The sequence below is a fragment of the Polistes fuscatus genome, unplaced genomic scaffold (assembly GCF_010416935.1).
Source record: "Polistes fuscatus isolate 324 unplaced genomic scaffold, CU_Pfus_HIC Scaffold6, whole genome shotgun sequence".
NCBI classification, from domain to species: domain Eukaryota; kingdom Metazoa; phylum Arthropoda; class Insecta; order Hymenoptera; family Vespidae; genus Polistes; species Polistes fuscatus.
This window is the reverse complement of record NW_025113140.1, coordinates 11208020-11232322: the sequence shown is the minus strand read 5'-3', so window position 1 is coordinate 11232322 and position 24303 is coordinate 11208020. Positions and strand designations below refer to the sequence as shown.

General features: G+C 31.9%; 5 protein-coding genes and 3 long non-coding RNA genes across 13 annotated transcripts; 2 read left to right on the top strand and 6 right to left on the bottom strand.

Moving 5' to 3' along the window:
* Positions 1-6195: 6195 nt before the first annotated feature.
* Positions 6196-6853, bottom strand: LOC122522975. The gene is made up of 2 exons (XR_006305226.1): positions 6778-6853; positions 6196-6497 (listed from the first exon to the last, which is right to left on the bottom strand). It is a non-coding gene; the product is annotated as an uncharacterized LOC122522975 (long non-coding RNA).
* Positions 6854-8313: 1460 nt separating this feature from the next.
* LOC122522974 (histone H2A-like) lies at positions 8314-9949 on the bottom strand. Of its 2 annotated transcripts, none has more exons than XR_006305225.1 (2): positions 9074-9117; positions 8314-8955 (listed from the first exon to the last, which is right to left on the bottom strand). XR_006305225.1 is itself a non-coding variant. In XM_043644439.1 (2 exons), exon 1 carries the CDS (start codon positions 9886-9888, stop codon positions 9508-9510), a length of 381 nt encoding a protein of 126 aa, XP_043500374.1. In that variant the 5' UTR covers positions 9889-9949; the 3' UTR covers positions 8314-8955; positions 9144-9507. The 2 variants fall into 2 exon arrangements, 1 of the variants encoding a protein (XP_043500374.1); XM_043644439.1 differs by lacking the exon at positions 9074-9117 and adding an exon at positions 9144-9949.
* A 160-nt stretch (positions 9950-10109) lies between these two features.
* On the top strand, positions 10110-10731 carry LOC122522973 (histone H2B-like). Its single transcript, XM_043644438.1, has one exon. It carries the CDS (start codon positions 10172-10174, stop codon positions 10541-10543), a length of 372 nt encoding a protein of 123 aa, XP_043500373.1. The 5' UTR covers positions 10110-10171; the 3' UTR covers positions 10544-10731.
* Positions 10732-14505: 3774 nt separating this feature from the next.
* LOC122522967 (histone H3) lies at positions 14506-15092 on the bottom strand. The gene has a single exon (XM_043644434.1). It carries the CDS (start codon positions 15027-15029, stop codon positions 14619-14621), a length of 411 nt encoding a protein of 136 aa, XP_043500369.1. The 5' UTR covers positions 15030-15092; the 3' UTR covers positions 14506-14618.
* Positions 15093-15653: 561 nt separating this feature from the next.
* On the top strand, positions 15654-18440 carry LOC122522965. Of its 5 annotated transcripts, none has more exons than XR_006305221.1 (2): positions 15654-17406; positions 17772-18440. XR_006305221.1 is itself a non-coding variant. In XM_043644433.1 (2 exons), exons 1-2 carry the CDS (start codon positions 16564-16566, stop codon positions 17772-17774), a joined length of 678 nt encoding a protein of 225 aa, XP_043500368.1. In that variant the 5' UTR covers positions 15729-16563; the 3' UTR covers positions 17775-18440. The 5 variants fall into 5 exon arrangements, 3 of the variants coding, with proteins under 3 accessions (XP_043500368.1, XP_043500367.1, XP_043500366.1); XR_006305220.1 differs by having other exon boundaries at positions 15654-17565; XM_043644433.1 differs by having other exon boundaries at positions 15729-17238.
* Positions 18441-19942: 1502 nt separating this feature from the next.
* On the bottom strand, positions 19943-20402 carry LOC122522969 (histone H4). The gene has a single exon (XM_043644437.1). It carries the CDS (start codon positions 20322-20324, stop codon positions 20013-20015), a length of 312 nt encoding a protein of 103 aa, XP_043500372.1. The 5' UTR covers positions 20325-20402; the 3' UTR covers positions 19943-20012.
* A 1174-nt stretch (positions 20403-21576) lies between these two features.
* LOC122522970 lies at positions 21577-22523 on the bottom strand. The gene is made up of 2 exons (XR_006305222.1): positions 22009-22523; positions 21577-21787 (listed from the first exon to the last, which is right to left on the bottom strand). It is a non-coding gene; the product is annotated as an uncharacterized LOC122522970 (long non-coding RNA).
* A 72-nt stretch (positions 22524-22595) lies between these two features.
* On the bottom strand, positions 22596-23349 carry LOC122522972. Its single transcript, XR_006305224.1, has 2 exons — positions 23261-23349; positions 22596-22980 (listed from the first exon to the last, which is right to left on the bottom strand). It is a non-coding gene; the product is annotated as an uncharacterized LOC122522972 (long non-coding RNA).
* Positions 23350-24303: the final 954 nt, after the last annotated feature.

Genomic DNA, 24303 nt, shown 5'->3' with positions numbered 1-24303 from the left:
GTATGTTTTGTCTCAGGTATCATTATACAATTTTTATAGCTATAAACATAAAGTGTCCCGAAAGTCGTTTTACCGAACTGAAAAATTATCAATTTTGGTTGGTAAGTATTTAGAGTACAGACATCGTGGACCCATACTTGTTTAATAACACTCTAGAGATTCATATCTTAAAATAAAAAACAAAAGATAAGATTTCTATTAAAAAACCAATATTGATTTTTGTTTTGTTTTTCTTTTTTGCGATAAAGCAATTTTTGAGATACCCTCTAAAATAACAATGTTAAATAATATAATTAAGTATAATCATATCCTTAAATTATAAGTTTATAACAAACTTTTTATTCTATAATGTTCTGCAATTATTAACGTAATTCAACATTTTATATATATTGAATAATATTCTTTTTATTTTAATCATTCTAAAAAATCTTACAACATCGATCACGAGTAACTATCGTGACAATTAAAATAAAAGCGAAAAAGACAAAATGATACAAATCATGAAGGAGACAAGTAGTACGAGTTCTTTAAAATTTCATTTCACCTCACTCTTACCTTTTCTACTCTAGAGTATTACTCCAAAGCAAAGAAAAATTTAAAAAAAAAGAAAGAAATATAACAAAAACGAAAAAAAGTAAATAACAAATATCTTGCAGTAAGAAAAGAAAGAAAATTCGTACTCTGCATATTTTCCAATCTTCTTTTGTTAAAAAGATATTAAACTCTTTTGGGTGATACTAACGGTGGGAGCGTCATCCATGTAATAATTATATATATATATACAGGGTGTTCAAAAATACCATTCAATATTTATACAACATATAGAACACACTATATTGATTGTAAGTAAAAATATCTTACAATTAGTTAGTAATCGTAGGTTGAAAAGTCAATTGTTTCTGATGTATAAATATTTGTGTATGGTAGTATTACGATTGACTTACTACTAGTTTTTCTATTTACAGAAGGTGTTCTACGTGCCCTTCTTTCATTTTCATACAGGCTTGAGATTTTTTTCTTACAAAGCCGCGAACTCTCTCGAAAATTCCACATCTCTGTCAGACAATGAAACAAATATTGTGAATTCGATTTTGTAATTCTTTTAAGTCATTTATCGGCGAATAATACATTTTACTGATCAAATACTCCTATAAAAAGAAATCCAAAACATAACTGGTTCATCATGTTTAATCTATCTTTGAAAACAGTTTTTAAATTCTCCAAGAAGCCAGTAAGTCCATTGTGATACTAACATACCAAAATGCTGATACGTTAGAAACGATTAACCTTTCGACCTATGTTTACTCAGACGTTTTTATTCAATATAGTGTATTTTATGCACTATGTAAATATCGAATGAATTTTGTTGAACACTTTATATATATAATGACCACTATAAAAGAAATTCATTTAAGTTTAAGACGACTTGAATTTTTCCACTGGCTGACCTTTGCCTATATTCTTACGTTAACTTGTTTTTACTTTACATGAATATACAATTCTACAAGAATAATTTGTTATTCGAAATAAAATGAAACTTTCCAAAGGAAGACCATTAAGTTAAGTTTAAATAAGATAAGTTTGTAAAACACTTTTGCTCGATATCGAACAAGATGTAAGAGTAATGAAATGATACTATTGGCTGTAAATTAAGATATATTCACGTGATCAATTTCTCTGGTCAGCCACTCACAAATATGTATAAAAAAAGAAAAACAAAGAACACATATAAACCTAAAGACACATTCCTGTTTGTTGTAAGTTTTTAGATATTAATATGTAAATTTACAAATAAAAATAGACATATTCAAAGTTCGACGTAAATGCTCGTTTGAAATTATGCGGGTCACTATCGATAAGAAGGAAAAAAAAAAAAAAGATAAATAACAATCGATTATGTTAATCTCTCGCATTTGTCTTTAACATACAATATTACCTGTAATATATTAGAAGAAACTGTATATCTATATGTGCCCTATCAGGTAAGTTTATCTCAGAATTTTATTATTTGTGAAATAATTTTTTTATTTCCTATTTACTGATTTAATAAAAAAATCAAATAAATTATAGAGATATAGAAGACTACTATATAACGCGCTTAATACTTTATGCTTCAAATTCACGTTATAAGAAATCGTGTTGTGTCAAACTCTTTCTCATCTAATAAAATTTATTTTCCTTGAAATAATTAACGAGAGCAGTTATATATATATATATATATATATATAATGTATGCAAACAATATTCATACATTAATTAATTTTAAACAAAACTTCATGAAATTTTTGTTTATTAACTAATTTTTTATAAATATGAAATATATAGACATACTCTCCGAAATCTCTAGAATATGTACGATGCAGAAAAATAAATTACTTACATAATTAACAAAAAAAAAAAACCTCAACGAAAATTACAGACAATAAATATTCATAGAGCTCCGATTTCAAATTATTCACAAGATAGTTTATAGCGTGAATCAGTACGATTAGAAACATTATCATCACTGCTGATATTCAATATTTTATACTTTAAAAATTATTATTGAATAACACGTTGAGCGCCACACAAATTCTTAAGGGGTTATATCCACTTGTGATTTTCAAAAAAAAATTTTTTTTTTTTTTTTCATTTTTTGAATGTAAATATATTCAAGAATATTCTCTGAAAATTTCAAATCGATCCGACAATTAGTTTCGGAGATATGAGCGTATTAGTAAGAACGTCTCCGAGCGTTCGAAAGTAGGCGGAGCACGAGCCGGAGTAGCAGCTGTTTCTGGTAGCCGCTATACTTTTGATCTCGACTTATATTGTGTTTGGGACCCTAAGATAATAATACAAAAGGTCTAGTTTATACGTGAAACCTATGTTGAGGAATTTTAAGTTAAAAATATGTGAACTCATCAGTTAAAAGTGATCTTCCACGTGGACAAGTTGTGTTTTTGCTCAGTTTGTGTATTTCTCAGTGTGTATAGTGTAAACGCTTATGCAGGTTCGTGCGCGTTGGCGCCTGCACTAGTGTGAGTGCGTGCGGATGTTTATTTAGGATATCGGTATTCTTAAGATTAAGTGTGGGGAACCGAGGCTGTATGCGTCACCCATGGAGGGGGGCCGATGCTTCGTTGTTCGATGGAAAAGTATAAAAGGGCAGTCGGACAATATGAGTAGTAGGAAGTTAATCTTATGTTCTTATGTGCTGAGTAGTAGGAAGTAGCAGTTAGTTAGTCTTATGTTCTTATGTGTTTGGGAGTTTACAAATTTCAGAAGTGGGATTCAAACTCGCTAAATTAGAAATTCGCGATTCACGCGTGTGTTATGAAAAGTGGGATAAGATTCACGTTCAGTTTCGAGTTAAGACTTAAGGTCAAGTTTAAGATCCTCTAAGTTTTATGGACGTTCGGTAATTTTACGATTTATTGTGTTACGCGTCGTGTGTGAATTAGAGGTCTGTTAGTGAATTCGGGATCAAAGGATACTGGACGAAAACATTAAGATGAGTACACTGAAAGTGAACCAGCTTAAGGACATGCTCAGTGCAAAGAATTTAAGTACGACCGGAAATAAGACCGAGTTGGTTAAGCGGTTATTAGAGGCAGGAACGCCTGCTGCAGATTTATGTTTAACGTCGGGAGGCACTTGTGAAGAATCGGACGAGCAGACCGAAGTCATGTTGGTACAAGGTTTGAATTACGTACCAACCCCTAACCCCGCATCTACGGAAATGGAATTGTTACGGCGGGCACGGAATTTAGCTGAGCGAGAAGCTGATCTCTTACGTAGGGAGTTGGAATTTTTAAGAAGGACGCCTCAGTCAGTGATAAGTGAAACGGAAAGATCCAGGGTGAAGAAGTGGCAAGATATTAAGGAGTTAATCGGTGAATTCGACGGCAGTGATATCGAATTCGACCGATGGGAGAAGCAGGTCAAAGGACTGCTTGCCAGTTACGATCTGGATACACCTAGTTCTAAGGCCCTAGTTTGTAGCCGACTAAGAGGAAAGGCCTTAAAATGGTATCACTCGCGATTGGATTGCGTTGATTTGAGTAGCAACGACCTTTTGCGCGAGCTTAGGAAGATGTTTGGGCAGCAAGTTGATCCCCTAATTTTACGGCGCAAACTCGAGGCGAGAGTGTGGAAGCCTACCGAGAGTTTTACGGATTATGTGCATGACAAGGTGACATTAGCTAATCGCATCCCGATTGATGAAAAAGAAATAATTAGCTACGTGATCGACGGTATCCCAAGCCAGGAGTTACGCACTCAGGCCAAGGTGCAATGTTATGCATCGTTGGAATCCATGATAACAGCATTCGCAAGTGTGTCGGCACCGAGGGAGACGCTTCATCGGCGGCCGACGGGAGAAGGAAAAGGAAAACCGATCGACCATAAGAGGCCGTCGGGGGAAAATTATGCCAGATGCTTCAACTGTGGAGAGACAGGACATTTTGCGGGGAACTGCCCCCGTCCGAAGAGGGAAAGAGGCAGCTGCTACAAGTGCGGTAAACATGGACATCTTAGACCAGAATGCCCGGAGAAGGGTGGCGAAGTCCACAGCGTCACCAGGAACTTGACCACCGATGACGACTACATCAGGAAGATAACTTATGATGTCGATTCAGGCAATACACACTACATCTTAGTTTTAGACACCTTATTGGATTCCGGCAGTCCCGTGAGTTTCATAAAGAAAGGGTTAGTGATGGGACCGATCGACCCTGCGCCGGAACTCGGAAGTGAATATTATGGTATTAATCATAGTCGTCTGCAAGTACACGGCTCGATACAAGTTAGTTTAAAATTAGATGACGGCGAAAGGGTTGACACTCGTCTGTTGGTAGTACCGGATACTACAATGATGAACTCCGTTATTTTAGGTCGCGACGCATTAAAAAAATGCGGATTAGGTTTAAGCAGAAAAGATAAGCGCTCCGAAGAAGAGGTAGTGATAGATCAGATTATGAATATAGAAATAGATGATTCCACCGATAATCAAATTACCGAATTAGACATTAATCCCGAAATCGCGGTGGAAAAACAAAATGAATTAAAGGAAATCTTAAAGGTAAATTACTTAGATGCACCTCGTCCGGAAAAACCTAGAATAAGCATGGAGCCGAAATTAACATTACAATTATTCCAGCTGGCTCTAAAATTGTGGAAATAGCTGCAAACATTGCAGCCGGGGTCTTTAATGAAGGTAAAACATCTCTTCTTTATTATATGAGTGCTATGGGATTATCACTTGGACCCAATGCTCATTCCTTCGTGAGTAAAGAGGACGCAGAGCGCATCTCAATTTCGGACGCAAGAGCGCAAGGGTCGACGCGCGAGGGGAGAATGGCTCGTAGACAACAACTAAACATTTTGGAGGCAAACGACGAAGCAGAGGGTTCCTCTTATGGTGCTGGAATAGATGACACGATGTAATTTGAAAAAAGAAATTTTTAATTTAGTGTAAATCATTCCCGAAACTTTAAACGCGTTTATCTCGAAACCGTGTTTTCAGAGTCGGTGAAGAAAATTTCTCCGAAACCGCTAAACCGATCGGTTTGAAATTTTCACACAACTTACTCAGATATATTTTTCAGGTAATGATCGAAGGAATAAGGTTTTGGACAATAATTTCGATTTTTTAAGCCACTTTGAAGTGAAAAATTTTCATAAAAAACTGAATTTTTTTTTTGAACAGCCGCCATTTTGTCAAAAATCTAAATTTTGACTAGTCCTTCGATCATTACCTGTATTTATTTATCACAAAACTAAACATTTTTGGTTTTTGGTTTTCAAATAATTTGGACCAGAGATATCTTGCTCACCGCCAAGCACTTTTTTTTGGAGGTCTCTCCGCAGATCATCTACAGGAGCTAGGGGATCCAATATTTTTTTAAATAAACCGCTGATTGTTAAAGTACATTAAATTCTGTTTAAGTACATTTTTTCCATTAATGTATAGAATTAAATGCCTCTTTGGAAAAAATTCACAAAAAAAACGCGTTTTTTCTGCCTCGCAAGTGGATATAACCCCTTAAGGAAGTCCCCAGTCAGGCCACGCGAGTTACTTACTATTGAAAAAACAGTTGAATGTCAGTCGCCGGTTGTTTTTTCAATAGTAAGTAACACGCGTGGCCTAACTGGGATTTCCTTAAGAATTTGCGCGGCACTCAACATGATAAAGGGATAAAAACGTGCAACAACTACGATAAAAAATGAATGATTATTATTAATTTGCAAAATTATTGTAAAAGTTTATCAGTAATTTCACAGATTGAGATCAGATCTTGACGGAATTATTCTAATACATTTCTACACAAATTATTCTCGCTCTCCTAGTTCTGTATCCAATTCCGTTTCTTTGAATCCTAAGGCATTATGCGATAATATTGGATCAAGTTCCTTTGTGATTTGTTTACCTTTGAGATAAGTAATGTTACGGAAGGAGTAGTCGAGAAAAAAAGATAAACCCATGATGGACTTTTCTCTTAAATATATCGTTCAGTCTAAAAAAAGGAGAGTTAGTATAAAGATCATTTGGTATATTTTCTGAATTTATTAGTAATGCAGAATAAAAAGAAAATTATACAAAATATGCATTAATCAATCATTGTTTTCAATATTATAATCCCAATAAGTTATGGGCTCAGAAACGTTTGAAGCAATGATAGTTTAACAATTAAAAGAAATATTAAACCATTTGATGGTGAAAAATATAGTATATGGAAATTCAGTTTTATCTCTATTCAATGAACTTCAAGTGAATCATATATGCAACAAGCTTACCCCAGAATAATATACTGAAGAATGGAAAAAAGCTGAGAACAAATCCATGCCCAAGAACGTGATTTTTACGTTTGGCTCTTATTTGTTTCCACAGTCTCGTATGAGCAGCTAAATCTATTGAACGTATTTGCTTGCCTATCTCCAATCTCAAATACCACTAGGTATCTGAGTAAATGGGTTTTAATGTACAGATACGGATATATGCATAGTCTCACACAGACGGAAATCCGTCGCTACCTTTTCTTGTAATAGAATTTTCTAAAAATCGAAGACTTGTTCATAAATAAAAAGGAAAAACCGCGCAAGATCCAGCCTTGCATGGTTTATTTAACACAGTTATCTCATAGTGCAGAAATTGCAAAAATGTCGATGGATATAGACCAAGTTGAACATAATAAAAACATGATAAGCCTCCCACCAGCATGGCAGAAAGGACCTACTCAAGTAAGTTCAAAATTGAACAACAAAAGGAGTTTACAATCAGAGATACGGAATGTAAAACGTAAACAAATTTCCACCAAGTTTGAAATTCCGACATCAAACAGATTTTTGTCGCTAGCAACACCACAATATCCAAATGAAACCAACAGATATTCCAGCTAAATGTACACTATGTGAAGGTGATCATTCTGCCAATTACAGAGGTTGCCCAGTTCATAAAAAAATATAAGTGTATGTACTCATGTACGCATGAAAAAGTTATACTTCTAAGTAGTTTAAGAAGTTATACTTCTTTGAGTAACAAAACAAAATATAACTTTAATAACCTCACAAATAACTTCAAAAATTTTATCCTGCGTGCTAATATACTCTACATTTGTAGAAAAGACGATAAAATAATAAAATTAAGATATTAAATACAATTTTGATAAAGGTTTAATTAATAAGTATAATCTAATTTATTTATACTTTGTATTGTGCGCAGATTTCTCCAACATGGGGTCCTCTGGCAATTGTGATAAGCTATAATGAGGAAAAAAAAGGGTTTAATTAAAATAAGAAATAAAACACTTGGTTAAGCCAATACAAAGTATAATACTTTATTGGCTCGCCAGGAAAAAGCCTTGCGGCATAAAAACCCTGGTTGATAATTTACATAATTAAAAATAACTTCAAAAACAAAATATTACTATATATATACAATTTATACATATTGAAATTTAATTAATTCACGTCCATTAGTTGATATGGTTGTGATTCAATGGGCATGTGAGTTACAAAAGATTTATGATAGCTAAAATATAATACAAATTGTCTAGTAGAAACGTTATCTAAATGTCGTATAAATACAGCATCAATTATAATACCATGTCATGTTGTAGAAACTGTTTGTTCATTATTTATTGAAAGATTTAAATCTTCACGTAAAAAGTTGATGAGAGTACATTAGAATTTTCTGAGTTGAAATTAACATTAAAATCATCGGTAACTTATCTTCACTTTTACCCATATATGCCCCATCAATTGTTGTGTATGAAAATAGTGCTCATTTTAAAAAATGAATATCTTCAATTTTTTGATTTGGAGAAATATAAATTGCTATTAACACAATTTTATTACCATCTTATGTTTTACACTCCACTATACAAAATTCACCCACTGATGACATCGCATAACTAGCAAAATCGGACTATCTCACAGTCATGTCAATAGTAGCGGTCACAATGTTAGTTGTACCATTCACATTGTGGAAGATAGCAACTTCTCCAGCTCGAACATTTGATCATTTGTATTAAATTATACAATTGAAATTCAGTATATTAACAGACTCCTTATCATATAACTAAGTTTCACTCAACATTAAAATTTGAAATTTTTGTATAATTGAATAAATCAAATCACTGGAGTGAGCCCGCATACTTTGATAATTGAAAATATCAAATTGACGATAATTGTTATACGGTAAGATGGATCTAAATCCATAATAATCTTTGTACCGGTAATCACAGGCTGAGGCAACGGTCCAGAAGTCATTAGTAAATTTGAAGTTGATGAAGTACATAAAATTTCAATCACAGACGATTGTTATGCTTGTGCCATCATTTTTTTTGCAGCCTATATTATATGCCTTACAACATTCCATTTTTGTTTGTGCTGAATACTTTCTTTTAGATATATTTTTGTTACGATAGAAACAGGCATTACACTTATCTGCATTAATTTTAGGAATCTCGAAAACTGAAACAGAAATTTAAATATATACTGACACTGGTCAAAATGCTACAAGAGATTATAGTTTAATAAGTATTATTGTAGAAAAAATTTTATAAATAATGTAAACAATAATAATACATACCTCAATTAATCTCAAAAAATACTTTTATTACTAATATTCACAAACAATCAATGTTTTTAAAGATACTCACAGTTATTACAATATTTATCACCACCGTATGTAATAATCAAATAACTTCAAAACACATACATTATTTTTATTTGTAACAATATAAAACAACACGTGTTGTGTATATAGAAGTACCAGAATAAATGTCTTGAATATAGATAACAGTTCACCTAAACTTCAGTTTGTCGATTAACTTCATCGTGTTAATTTTTTGTATCAATTGCGCGCGTATCGTAAAAATTCACTCTCATCATTTTTTCCCGAACGTGTCAAAAGAAGTATAAACTTAAAAAATACTTGATAAATTAGAAAATGGTGACGATCAGTCCTTCGTAATAAGTTTATTTGGGGGCCCTAACAAGGGCCGTGAAAAGTCGCCTAATAAATTAAGCTTTCTTTTCAGATTTCTTGGGTAATAAAATACTTTGGATGTTAGGCAATACACCACCTTGGGCGATAGTTACACCAGATAATATTTTATTTAATTCTTCGTCATGACGTATGGCAAGTTGAACATGCCTCGGTACTATTCTGGTTTTTTTATTATCACGCGCTGCATTTCCAGTTAATTCTAACACTTCAGCGGCAAGATATTCCAACACTGCAGCCAGGTATACGGGTGCTCCAGCACCTACACGGTCAGCGTAATTACCTCTTCTTAACAGCCGATGGATACGACCTACCGGGAATTGTAAACCAGCTCGGTGAGACCGAGACTTCGAAGAGGTCTTCCCTTTCGATTTACTACCACTAGCCCGTCCAGACATACCGCTGCGTTAAAAAAGTTGAAATCGTTATAAAGTAACCGCACCGTACAACGATCACCAGTTGAATGAGAACTACAAGAGCTTGTTTCCTATATATACTGCGGCTCGTAGCATTCGTTCGACCAATGACGTTCGAGCGTTGCCCTCACTGTTATCTGATTGGCGCAGCGCCACTCTCTTCTTATTATATATAAAGAACGCACTGTTAGACTCACCATTCAGTGTGAAGAACGCTAACGTACAGGAAGTTTCTACTACGAACGAAGAAAGTATTAATCTCATCATGCCTCCTAAAGCTAGTGGGAAAGCTGTGAAAAAGGCTGGTAAAGCCCAGAAAAATATCAGTAAAACTGATAAGAAGAAGAAGCGTAAGAGGAAGGAAAGCTATGCTATCTACATTTACAAAGTGCTCAAACAAGTACATCCGGATACTGGAATTTCTAGTAAAGCTATGAGTATCATGAATAGTTTCGTCAACGACGTTTTTGAACGAATTGCTGCGGAAGCTTCAAGATTGGCTCACTACAACAAACGCTCAACAATTACTTCTCGGGAAATTCAAACTGCAGTACGTTTGTTACTACCTGGCGAGCTCGCTAAACACGCTGTTAGTGAAGGTACTAAAGCTGTGACTAAATACACGAGCTCAAAGTAATTGATATCAATTAATCTACCCCGGCCCTTTTTAGGGCCACCAAAAATTTAATACGTTGAATTAACTAAAGATACAGCATAGTATAAGCTAAACTATTGGATTGTGACAAATAAATTTATGTATTGAATTAGTAATGTTCAAGTAATAGACGACGTTACATTTTGCTAAATAAATCATTTTTATAAATACTTTGTTAGACTTTCCATTCACGCAGCATTTTGTTGTCAAGTGAAAATAGCCACCTGTAATGCGTATGCTTCAAAACCAAGTAACGAACATTAACACTAAACTACTGAAAAAAACTAAGCTATTTCTACCAAAACCAGTCAAAATTATTGATCTGTAAAAAATATGTATCTAATAATAATATATTTTAATGTTTATTAATTTATTACTGTCTTACTAAAGGATTTTAAAGGTATATTAATAAATTTAAATATAAATATAATATAATTATAAAATACTACTCTATATATATATATATATACATACACACACACGCTATAATGGTACTACCAAATATAAAAGGAATATATTTGATAAAAAAAATGCAAAAATAAACCTCTATTAAAATAATATAAGAATTAAAATATAATAATATGACAATAATAAGTATAATAGTAATATAAATACGAATAAAAAGTATTAGATGTTACAACTTTACTTCCGTCATTTTCTTATAGATGGCTTATAGAAAAAACGACAGAAGCAAAGTTACAAAAAGTTATGATTTGTTACATATCTTACAACTGTAGTTTTTCTTTGTAGTGCATTTTTTGCAAATTTTAAAATTGAAAGTAGTCTTATTATTATTACAGTACCCTATGTGACACCATTTGCAGGAATAAGTTGAGATGTTTTTTAAGTACTTTCGACATCAAACTTTCTTGACTCTATTTCTGGTTTAACATTTTCAAATAATAAGTTCACTTGCTAGTTAAAAAATAGTCTTTTCTAGATATTTTCTAACCTGTTATTTTCTTGTATAAGAGCTAGGCGTTTACGTCAGCTAAATCTAAAATATTGTAAAAAATACTTGCAGTGGTCAGGTGGTCAAGAATCAAGAAGATTCTTGATCCTGACTTGACGCTATATTTCTTTGCCATTTGGTCTGTGATATCTACATCAAATTTACTTTTATTATAAATTTCTACCGTTTTAAGTAAGCTCTTATCATTTTTTCAGTTTTGACGGATTTATATTTTTAACTCAGTATGAAAACTTTTTTTAATCTCATTTGATCTATAAAGCAATGATGAAAAACGTGTTATGATATTTTTTTTATTTTATAAATTGTTGATAATTCTTCTTTGTTGCCGCACATAATATCAATCAGTGTGGTTCTTTGTCATAATAATTTAGATGTTATTTATAAGTTTTACAAAATTGTCAGTTATTACAAATCTTTCTTTTATAGAATACGGTTCGATAAGTTTGAATACACAAATCACTTACATTAGAGGTTGTGATGTAATTCGTGTTTTATCTTTTCTTAGATAAAGAAACTCATTTAACTTAAATTTCGTTTGAACACTAAATGCCAGCCAAAATTTCGTAATTAATACAATTCGCTATCCTCAATATCCGAATATTGTTCATTTTTTGCTCTAAATTAAAGGTTTTCAATCGTTTTGGCATTTTTAGGGCTTAAAAAATATATATCGTTATATAAGAAGAAATCCTATTCCAACAACTATGATATATGGAATGATCACGTGAAACGGCTATGTATACTTGTATATCTATGTTATATCGTCAGTTAAAATGTGGCTTGTAATAAAATTTTTTAACAAAGACCCAATAAATCAAATATAAAATATATTTAATCAATGATTTCCAGATCTGTAAACAAATTATAGGTTACTTTTTTACTTTGAAAAGTAATAGTCAAAATGACTGGTTTTGGTATAAGTATCAAAAACAAAAATTTATTTCGATTCAATATTAGTTAAACAAAAATAAAATTCATAATACTAGACTTTCAGATACGGCTGGAAAAGACATCACATCATTGTAAAATTTGTAATTTGTAATTTAAAAAACATTATTACATGAAGTGGAAATTTTAGAATGAAATTGTTAAACCAGTCATTTGGATTGGCTTGGTAGTTCTAGTGTTAATAAAATATATTAATTTTTCTTGAATACTAGAAAATTTAATTTGATTATTGTTGTAAAAACTAATATTTTTAAGATTTTAAGGATCAGCGCAGCGTAAGCAGAAAATCTAAAGTTAGTGTGTTTAATAAATTGGCGTAGCGCTTAATGTGTTAAATATGATTTTTGGAAATCGCTTCTACGATAAATTTTCGTAATTTGCAAGTTCTTGCAATACAAATTCTTATAAAATGTAACAGATTTACGATTATAATCAACCTTGCTATAACGCGAATTATTCGTACGACGTTATTAGAAACTTAGAATTAATATATACCAGATAATTTCTCGTATCATGTTAAATAAAAACTCAAACGTATATGTGATTAGTCTGCTAACATGAACTCAAATAACTCTCAGGTTATTTGTTATACGAAAAATACTTCAAACAAAAGTTGCATGATGTCAAAGGGAACGTAGTACCATAATTTTTTTATTGTTTATTAACTTATATAAGGGCCACATTCAGTTTTTTAAATTGAATGACTAATATTTTTTTCGAATTCAAATAAATCATCAAAATTTAAGTAAAAAAGTATTACAGCAAGTAGAACTTACAATGAATAATTACTGACATGAGATATCATATCGAATGATGTTCGAAGTGGAGCTATTGAAGTAAATGCTAAGGCTAGAGGATCAAGAAAAACCTTCATTACTAATTTTTCACTATGAAATTACCTTGTAGTTAAGACCTTCATATGTTTTCTATTAAGTTACTAAAATTAATGTTATATTATATTTTGAAGATAACAAGTTTTTAAATCAGACAGCATTTTATAAATAAAATAAAAAATAAAGTATAATAATTAAAAAAATAATGTAAAATGACTTGAATATACGTATATTTTAGCTTAACCCTTTCCCTTACGATCGAATTTCCAACTGTGCGGGCCTAAAGCGACACCAGTCGGTCGCGCGCAGCGACATAAACACAAGCTTGGCTCAGCGCTCAAAACTGTACTAATCTCAAACTTCCTATGATTTGTATATACACGTGCGCGGTACAATTAACTTCGCAAGATTTTTGATAAATAATTACGGTTAGTTGGTTATTAAACAAAAAAAGACTTATTGTTGCAAATTAATAATCCATTATTAATAACATTTTTATTTTAAGGGATTATACGCAGTTAGAATTTTAAAAAAATCGATTTTTGTTTTTTTCATTTTCGGAATGTACATATATTTAAGTATATTCTCTGAAAATTTCAAATCGATCCGACAAATATTCTTCACTTCATGTAAGCTGCAAATAAAATTTTTTTACCTTTATTACACAGTAACAGAGTATAAGGGTGAAGAGGGAAAAGAATCAAGGTAGAGAGTAAGAATATCAGAGTAAGAAAGTGTAAAACTAGAGTTACGAAAAATATTCTTACATTCATATTTGGAACGGCCGCCCAAACAATATTCTGAAATGTTTTGTTTTTTTCGCCCGGTAGACTTACGACGCCTCTGAGGCGTCTTATTCGTTTTTGGCCCCAAAACCTTGCGACGCCTCTGAGGCGTCTTATTCGCTTTTGGTCCGATAACCTTGCGACGCCTCTGAGGCGTCTTATTCGTTTTTGGTCCGATAACCTTGTGACGCCTCTGAGGCGTCTTTGTAAGTTAAAGGGTTAATTAATGTAATCTGAATATGGTAGTAGAAAGTTATAATATGAAAGTGAACTAATTGCGAGATATTACGAAATTAAAAATAATATTTGGACGAGATCAAACGGTACCCGAGAAGTAGCAAATAAAAACCACTAGTGCACATATTAAACGCTATCATGATTAAAATAAAAGTTTACTAGTATAGATAAATTGAAGAATGCTTTTATATTACGTTCCTGAACCTTAAAGATTGAACCTTAACATTAATAATAATGTGTTGGCCCTGAAAAGGGCCGGTAAAACTGAATTTCAGTATAATTTAGGCTCTCTCTCCTCGAATTCGTCGAGCCAATTGAATATCTTTGGGCATGATAGTGACACGTTTAGCATGAATAGCACAAAGATTAGTATCTTCGAATAAGCCAACTAAGTAAGCTTCACTAGCTTCTTGGAGCGCCATCACTGCTGAACTTTGGAAACGAAGATCGGTTTTAAAATCTTGAGCAATTTCACGAACAAGTCGTTGAAACGGTAATTTCCTGATAAGTAACTCGGTACTCTTTTGATAACGGCGAATTTCACGAAGAGCAACAGTTCCAGGCCTGTAGCGATGAGGCTTCTTAACTCCACCAGTTGCAGGAGCACTCTTACGTGCTGCCTTGGTAGCCAATTGCTTACGGGGAGCCTTTCCACCAGTCGACTTACGAGCAGTTTGCTTAGTACGAGCCATAACTAGAGATGATCGGAAGCAACTTCAATGACGCACACGGACAGTCTAACGCCCCTCCAGCTGGAATCACCTCCTTATATACTCTGCGAGATCCTGTACTGCTCGTTGATTGGACGATGACTCGATGGTGGGAGAAGCCTACTGACGGCTGAACTTTCTACGCGGGAAAAGTGTCGTAAGTAATATGATCAATACTAGATGAAATTTATATATATATTTATAAATAACAATATAAAAGAATATATTTATAAATCACAATATAAAATAATATCTACTCTTTACATCTATTTGTTCGCTTGTTTTTATAGGTAATGCTTGGGTTATTTATATGTACATATTATGTATTTTTAATTACTCTAGAAAAAATTATTAATATTCTTTATCACATATTTATTTAATTGTTAAATTGTTAATACACATTAAAAAATATAAAAATAACTGTATCAGTGTCTAGAACATTCATTGAATTTATATAGGTTCAATAATTTAAAATAATTTATAATAATAAGCAGATTTATTTCAAAATACTAACTAAAATAAACTAAAGTAAACTAAATCTTATGTAATTATTATAACAAATACACAATATAAGGACTTTATTTGCTATTAAATAATTTGCAATAGAAAGTACACTTCTAAATATGATTATATAGATGAAAGTACATAACTTATATATTTAAAAGGAATGAAAAATATGAAAATTCATAAACTTAGCTTTCGTTTGATATATTTTATAAACTGCTTTAATAACTGATGTGCGGAAAATGAAGGAAGAAATACGAAAGTAGATTTGTTGGTATGTCTTTCTGATCGCATCAACTGTGCGTTAAACTAGGTAAGACTCTCTTCATGGTCCGCACTGAAGATATACACCCATGCTTAACTGCAAATTATCATATTTTTATTATTCTCTGTCGAATTTTTCTTATCTGTTCGTTCAATAAATTTATTTTTTTAAGAGGTTAGACCATTTTCAAAAAATCGAAATTTTTTTTATTGTTTTTAATAGTTTTTTAGGACCTTAATAATGATATTCCAAAAGATTATAGCCGGAAAATATCTCTAATGGTAAGTACTTGTTTTTCAAAGTATAGTACAAGGCTGCCAGGGAAGCAGGGAGCCTCTTATGACCGGAACGAGGAACGGTATTTTAGAGGACCAGAGTAAGTATACGACAAATGGCTTTGAAGCTAGTTGCCAGGTGTTTAAATTATTGCTTGTTTCGTCTTTAGAAAGGTCGGTTTCAGTCAGTTTCCTACAGTAAAACATTCGAGAAGGATGCTCTTTGAGGAATTTTTTTTTTTATCGATAATTGTGCTAACTTTTGTTTTGTTTTGTGAGTGCTATTGATTCGTTTTTATAATGAGTGACAAAGTGTATTGTAGTCAAAAAGGTGCAAAAGAGACACATACATATAACAAGAGATCGAAAATATCTGGAAGAAATCTGAAGAAAGCTGTATCGACACAAGTTAAAGGCACCAAGTGAATTGAATGCTAGTACATCCACACAAAAATTGAAGTAATCGGAAGATATGTACGATATTGAAGTGAATCCAGGTTTTAATTATCGTATTATAAACTTTATTGGAGTTTTTTCAGTTATTTTAAACGTTGTCGTTTGTAAAGTGTGCAAATCGCAAGTGAAATTTACGAAAAGTGGTAAGCGCGGTTTGGAATTCAAAATAGTAGTGTCCTGTGAAAAATGTGTACAGACTGAGATACCTAGTGGTCCATTTATTGAAAAAGGCTATGAAATAAACCGTAGAATTGTAATTTCCATGCGATTACTTGGAATTGGTTTGCTTGAAATAAAAAAGTTTTGTGCATTCATGGAATTACCTCGGTCTATGTTTCATTCTTTCTATGATAAGGTTGTCAACAGAATTTTAACTGTAATTAAAATGGTTTGCAAAAACAGTATGATGAAAGCAGCGAAAGATGAGACAACTATTTCTATTGAAAAAGGAGAAAGTGGAATTATGGTATCAAGCGATAGTTCGTGGAGAAAAAGTGGGTTTACGTTTTTATTTGGTTTAGTGACTCTTATTGGCAATTACAGTGCAAAAATCATAGACTGCGCAGTGAAATCAAAATACTGTAAGGTGTGTGGGTACTGGAAGAATAAACAAGATATCGAAGAATATACAGAATGGACACAAAATCATAAGGATAATGTGAATCACGATGGATCAGCAGGAAAAATGGAGGTGGATACAATTGTTGAGATGATTCTAAAACTTTTAAAGGCATTATTGATGTGAAGCCCTATGAAAATGTCATATTACTTAAGAAAGAATGTATAGATAACGTTCAAAAGTGAATGGATACCCGTCTACGTAATTTGAAACAGAAAATAGAAGGTCTCAGTGGAAGGGGTAAATTGACGGGAAAACTAATAGACGAACTCTGTATTTATTATGGATTAGCCATTCGTAGAAACTGTGATTCAGTTAAAAACATGAGAAATAATATATGGGCTACACTTGATCATAAATTATCTACTGATACAAAACCGCAGCATATTGTTTAAATAAGTACGTAGGATTTTTTTTTATATGGCATAGTTCATTTATTTTTAACAATTTTCTGGTGATTTTTCTGTGAATATTGCAAGTTTGACTTTGGTATTGCGCTATTCAGCCACAAATTAATATATCAAAAAAATCCTACGTACTTCTCTAGCTGTTGTTATGTACAATAAAGAAAAATTTAATGACTTATCATAATTCAAAATTTACAGTAGCTGTTGGTACGGCCGTGGATCCTTACGCAGAAAAATCTACGGAAAAAAAGATTGCCGTAACAAATAAAACGATCAGTAATAACGAGAAATCTAAATCGCCGAAGAAGACCGATGGTGCAAAAATCCTGTCGATCAAAAGAGAGCAAAGTAACATCTCTTAAATCTAAAGCTGGTGTTAAAACGACTACTGCAGCAGCCACTGTCGCTGCCGCTACTGCAACTACAGCTAAAAAGAATGTAACGAGAAAACCGACTAAAGCGCATGTTAAACCACCAGCCGTTAAAACTAAAACTCCAAAACTGATAAAAGTTACTGCTAAAAAGTCACTATTTCACATATAAATTCACTAATGTTTTTTTAAATAGGAACAATATTAATTTGCTATTCATATTTTTCAATTTTTCATCATTACTGTGATTTATACAATTTGCTAATAGATTAACCCTTAACATAACATAATGTTTTGCATTTCAATATAATCTATCATTGATTGAAGTAAATTTTTATTCTTTTGTTTTATTTTATTTGAAATAGATACAGTAAAATGAACGTTTTGCTTGAAAGATAGTCTAACGAGAGCGTAGACCGATGATACTTTAAATAAGACACTATTTGAAATACTGTTAGAAATCATTTCTACAATAAAAAATACTTTATTTTCAAAAGTATAATTTTTCGAATAAATAAAATACTTTCAAAATGATAATTTTTTAAAAATATAACATTTTATTTACAATTTATTTTTTAATCCTTTGAGATCTAAATACTTTTCTTTGTTTCTCTTGTGTGTAAATAATTCCTGAAGACTATATCTTTTTTTAAGGCCTTACATATGTAATATAATTTTCAAATAATCGATTAAGGCCTTACATATGTAATATAATTTTCAAATAATCGATTTTTGTTTTTTAACAGATTTTTGTTCTCTATAATTTTAGGCTTATTTCTGTGAAAGTTGATTGCACAAAATCCTCATAGATCCAAAGTTATGGTAGAAAATGTGACTGCCCGACGAGAGTTTAGTGCGCGCAGGTAGCTGTCCTTTGTTTGGATAATAAACAAAATAATAAAAAATAAACAAAAACAATTAATTACCAACAAGGAAAGCATACAATACGAAGCCGGAATGGGAGATTAAACATAAGTTTACAAAACAAATAAAAAAATTCATAAAGTTCTTGCTTTAGTTGCGCGCGACTTTGAACAAAACGCACCTAAAACTTTAAACACGTTTTTCTCTAAACTACTTTTTCCGCCACGGTCGGCATGATATAACTCATACAGTTTTTAATATTTTTTGATGCGATTTTTTTTTAAATATTCGAAATCGTTTTCTCTATAGTTGTCGAGTAGTCGGGTTTTTGATATTTTGATTAAAAATTTTGTAAAAATAATTTAAGTGTAAAATTTATGACGTAAAAAGCATAATTTTTTTTAAACTGCCATAAATTGCTAAATTTTTCGAAATTCAAAATTGATGTTATACTACCGAGTTTTTAATGCAACTTCGGTTCTATAAACTTTTCTGCTAACAATTATACTTTAGGAGCTATTTTGGTGGCAAGAATTAGTGATATATAAAATCAGTAGTTACTGTAACTAATAATTCATTTATACATATGATAAGGCAAATATAGAAATATATTTTCACTTTAAATAGAAATAATTGTAATTATACTACGATTGAAACCCATAAAATTTGTAATAATAATTCCGAACCTGCCTTTCTTTATTTACTACTGTTTATAATCTAAAATAATATTTAAATTTACTGTATTACAAATTTTAAGGAATATAGATATTCAATTTACTCATAAATTGTGTAAAAAACAAAAAAAATATATTTCATTTTGTTTTCGTTGAGAAAACAAATTTTCTTTTATATGGATGTTTTAAAGAATTAACCGTTACAAGTCTGTTACGAACTTGCCAATAAAATTAAATGAGACATATTTATTAAGCTACCGTTATACTCGCATTTTCTGCTATTCTAAACTAAACGCGTGGCCTATCTAAAATTTTACCGATTGATATTTTCAGCGATAAGTATAAATAGTTCTATAAAAATGCGATATTAAGAATTAACCATGTTTAAATATTAAACCGAAAATTCCCCCATCTTGTTATAAAATATGTTCGGAGATATTCCAATTCAGTAAGAAAAATATAGTGGCCCTAAAAAGGGCCGTTCTAATATTGTCAAAAGATGACAACGAGATTTGCATTAACTGCAACGTTTAACCTCCAAACCCATAAAGAGTACGTCCTTGGCGTTTTAGAGCATAGACGACGTCCATGGCAGTTACGGTTTTCCTTTTGGCGTGTTCGGTGTAAGTGACTGCGTCACGAATAACGTTTTCCAGAAATACTTTCAATACGCCACGAGTTTCTTCATAAATCAATCCAGATATACGTTTTACACCGCCTCGGCGAGCAAGACGACGAATTGCCGGTTTAGTGATACCTTGGATGTTATCACGAAGAACCTTTCTATGACGCTTGGCACCTCCTTTTCCCAATCCCTTACCACCTTTACCACGACCAGTCATCTTTAAAATTTGAGAGACTTAGATATATTTTCAGCAGTACCTTCTCGAAGCTTAGTTCGTAGGATACTGGATAGACCTCTGTCGAGTCGCAGTATTTATACCCGGTAAGTAGCCTCGTTCCCCCACCAAACGCAACCCACCAATCAGAGAGCCTAGCGACGCAGTAAGAATTACTACGGTGGATGAAGTGGGAAAGAAAGAATAGAAGTAAATAATATTTCAGTTGCTTGATGTGCTTCAGTTTCTCAAGAGAAATGGAAATCCATTGTGCTAATTTGGAGTTGCTCGAACATTTCCGCGAGGACTTCAATTTTTTTCTGATAAACGAAAACTATATTGGTGTTATATTTAAGTAAGGGAATAGGTAATTTAATTTTTGTACGAATCTAGGAAAAGATCCTGTTTAAAAATGTATAAGGCCTTTCGGATATATCAAGTTATCTAAACGTACAACATGCGATTCTCTTACACAAAAGTTTACCTTCCAGTGTTCTTAACCCTTTCGCGTCGAGCGACGTATATATTCGGCATCCATGAGATAACCTGTGGGTATGAGCGTCGAATATATGCGGCGTCCATGCGTAAAGTTTTATAAATATATAAATATCTATATTACCTATAATTTTGTAAGACTTGTTATATTAAAAATGTACAACGATTGTTTTATTCAGCATAGTTGTTATTTAAGCTTAGGAAAACGTACATACAGAAACTACACACACTGTGCATAATATTGGCGTGCATTTCCGTTCAGTGACAGTAATTTGGCGGACTGTACTGTTAAAGCGAAAGAGTTAAAAAGCAGAACAGTGATCTTTCGGTTTAGGTGTATTTATTGCTCTCGCGGTTTATTTCGATCTCGTTGTTTTTTTCTTTGAATGTGAATGAACAATTCCTAAAAAGATCTACTCTTTTTTTAACCTATTATTATTTTAATAGAGGTTATAAGATTAATATTAAATCTAATTATTATTATGAATCTTGAAGAGTAATTATTATATTTATCAAAATATTTTTTAAAAGATGAGCAAGTAAAAGGAAAAACTTACAAAAACCTGTTATCATGAAAAATGGATACATATTACACTGTTACGTATATCAAATTTGTATCAAGATATTTATGCTCAGAAGCATCATATTCAATCAATATGTGTACTAAAGGCAATTCATGTTTTACTCTAATGTTGAGTTAAAATTGGTCAAATTTCTCGATAAGCTAGAGTATAACAAGGTACATATATGAAATAATACATTTTAAAGTGAAAAGGCGAGTGACCTCATCTATATTTTACACTTTCTTTAGTAAGGTCTTATTTATTTTTTTAATGTCCATATCCATTATCTTAGTAGATAGTGTATTAGTGGTCTTTACAGGTTCCCCTCTAATGCTTCGAGTGACAATAACCCGAGGCTCGATTACCGTGGATTCTCGTTGTTTCACAAGAGACAATCATATGACATATCTGTCGGGAGCAAAGAAAGCTATATTTCTTTTAACTTGCATTTAGCTTCATATTGTAGTAATACAGGTAGCCCTCCAAAAATACAAGATAAATAATATTATAAGAAGGCCTAAGCGCTAAACTGAAATTTTTAACTTAATTTTTATTAAAAATATAAATGTATGTATAACAAACAAAAAAAGAAAACAAAGTAAAAAATATTAAATTTAATTTAACGCAACCTTAATTTAATAAATTTCGTCCTTGTCACTACTCAGTGAGATCAACTGAGAACATTTTTTCGGTGGAATGATATCATCTTCACTTTCAGCAGCATCCTTTTCCCTTTGTCGCCCAGCGTCAAACGTCTTTTGTCGTCTTTCTGATTTATCGATCATCTCACAATCAGTCGTTAAATGGCGTGATCTTTCATGACCAATCACGCATCAATTAATAAATCATTCGCACGCATACGCTCTCCATCCTTTCTCTCAGATACATTCATATTCATTTATATTTATTTGTCTCAAATTTTCACTAATCTACACTATAATTGATAATTAACCACTTTACATCTATGAATAAAATATCTCGAGGTTCAATATCGTTATGTCACGCTTTGAACGAAATAATTTGCGACGCAATGCTGTTTACCATACGCTTTGGACGAAAAATCTCGTCGATAGTTTTAAATAAAACTTACTTTTGAAGTTATTGTATTTATGTATAGAATACAATAGAATATCATTCTGAAAAATATATCGTTCCAGGTACGTACAAAAATTAATTTTTGTTATTTATATTGTTTGTATTTCTATTTTTAATTAAAAATTTTTAATAAATAAAATGATTTCTGTCGACCACTAAAATTATTCCACATTCACTGATTGTAAGTGTAAACTAAATTGTGTTTTCTTCGTCACAATTAACAACTTCACTTTCTGTCTCAATAGACAATTTTTTTAAAATATGGTGAAAAGTATCTACGTTACATGCTCTATCATTAATAATATATTTATTAATATCTGAATTAGAATCTGAGACGATATGATTTTATTAGTATTTGTTTAAAATTTACGCTCATTCCGTCGGTTTCCGTGATGCTCTTCCGCGCTCAACGGCGTAATTGCGTGTTCTCTGCGTAACTCGTGTCTTCGTCTCGTCTCGCTTCGTGGCGCTACCGTACAGACGCATTTTCAAGCTCGTATAATCACCTAGTGCGGAAAATCGATGAGCCAATCAATATCGAGTACATCTCAATATTTGAAAAAAACAAAGTACGAACCGCGTGGCCATTACATCATTCCTTCTGATTATTTAAATTCTAATTTATTTTTTGATACATTTACTCAGCGATCAATCTCGTTTTACAATTATTACACTTATCCGTACATCAGCACCGATCATTTACCATTTCCACTATTAGTCCGTGAGTGCCGTCACCATAAGTATTTTCGTGGGCTTCTCTATACGATGTAAATTACTTTCACTTACCTGCAAATCACCGCCATCTTCACTCTTAGTTTGTGGAGTCGTGCGTTATAGTATTGCGAGTAAATTGTTGGCCTTTCAATTCACAATCTATTCATTACATGACAATCAAATTCAAGGACAATACATACTTTGCGATAGCCCACCATATACGCCACCGCCTCCTCATAAGCCAACTCCTTAGATCATTAGTGTCAATATCATCTCATCGCTATTTCATCTTACACGTATACACACATATACAATATCTTATCAGTCCACTATTCAACATACATATTTCTAACACAACACACCATACGTTTAAATAAACATAAACATAATGATTTTTTTTTCCCAGATCTAATATATACTTTAACAAAAGTGTACAAACAAATTCAAAATAAACTTATATTAAACTTAATTTTTGTACAATATTTCTCCTAAGAAATCACAGTTCTTCCTAATCATTTCTATTCCAAATTTTTGTAAACCTCGTAATAATTTTTTCTTCCACTAATACGTAATTCACTAAAAAACGATACTCACATTTCAAGAAACTAAAGCAGAAATTTCAAACTATTACTAGATATTAAGAAATATCATGATATTCTCAGTATTTTTTTATTTCTTCAATAATTACACTCTGGACAATAGCTACCTTATATTACTCTAAATCTATTATTTTACCAGAATAGTATCTAATGAGTGTTGTAACACCATATGAAGATAAAACCCCATTTTTTCTATGAAACATTACCCGATACTTTTAAATTAAAAATTGGCCTATTATGTTTCTCATTATCTTATTTTTCTTCCTCCACAGCTTTTTTACAACAAGATTAAAATACTAATTTTGTAGTGGTATATAAATGCATAATAATATTATTATACGCACTTACACTCAAGCAGTCGCACAGATGGCCATAAGATTACAAAATAAATTAATACCTTTTCTAGCAGTGCTTAAAAGACGTATAAAAAGTACAATTCTACAATTAATTTCAAATCCATTACTAATAAATGGTCCTGAGTTAATGTCTCTGCGATCACAGCGGCATAATAAAATT

What these genes read in the sequence shown, in the direction of transcription:
- LOC122522974 (XM_043644439.1), bottom strand. Translation starts at nt 9,888, where the DNA reads ATGTCTGGACGGGCTAGTGGTAGTAAATCGAAAGGGAAGACCTCTTCG.
- LOC122522973 (XM_043644438.1), top strand. Translation starts at nt 10,172, where the DNA reads ATGCCTCCTAAAGCTAGTGGGAAAGCTGTGAAAAAGGCTGGTAAAGCC.
- LOC122522967 (XM_043644434.1), bottom strand. Translation starts at nt 15,029, where the DNA reads ATGGCTCGTACTAAGCAAACTGCTCGTAAGTCGACTGGTGGAAAGGCT.
- LOC122522965 (XM_043644432.1), top strand. Translation starts at nt 16,564, where the DNA reads ATGTACGATATTGAAGTGAATCCAGGTTTTAATTATCGTATTATAAAC.
- LOC122522969 (XM_043644437.1), bottom strand. Translation starts at nt 20,324, where the DNA reads ATGACTGGTCGTGGTAAAGGTGGTAAGGGATTGGGAAAAGGAGGTGCC.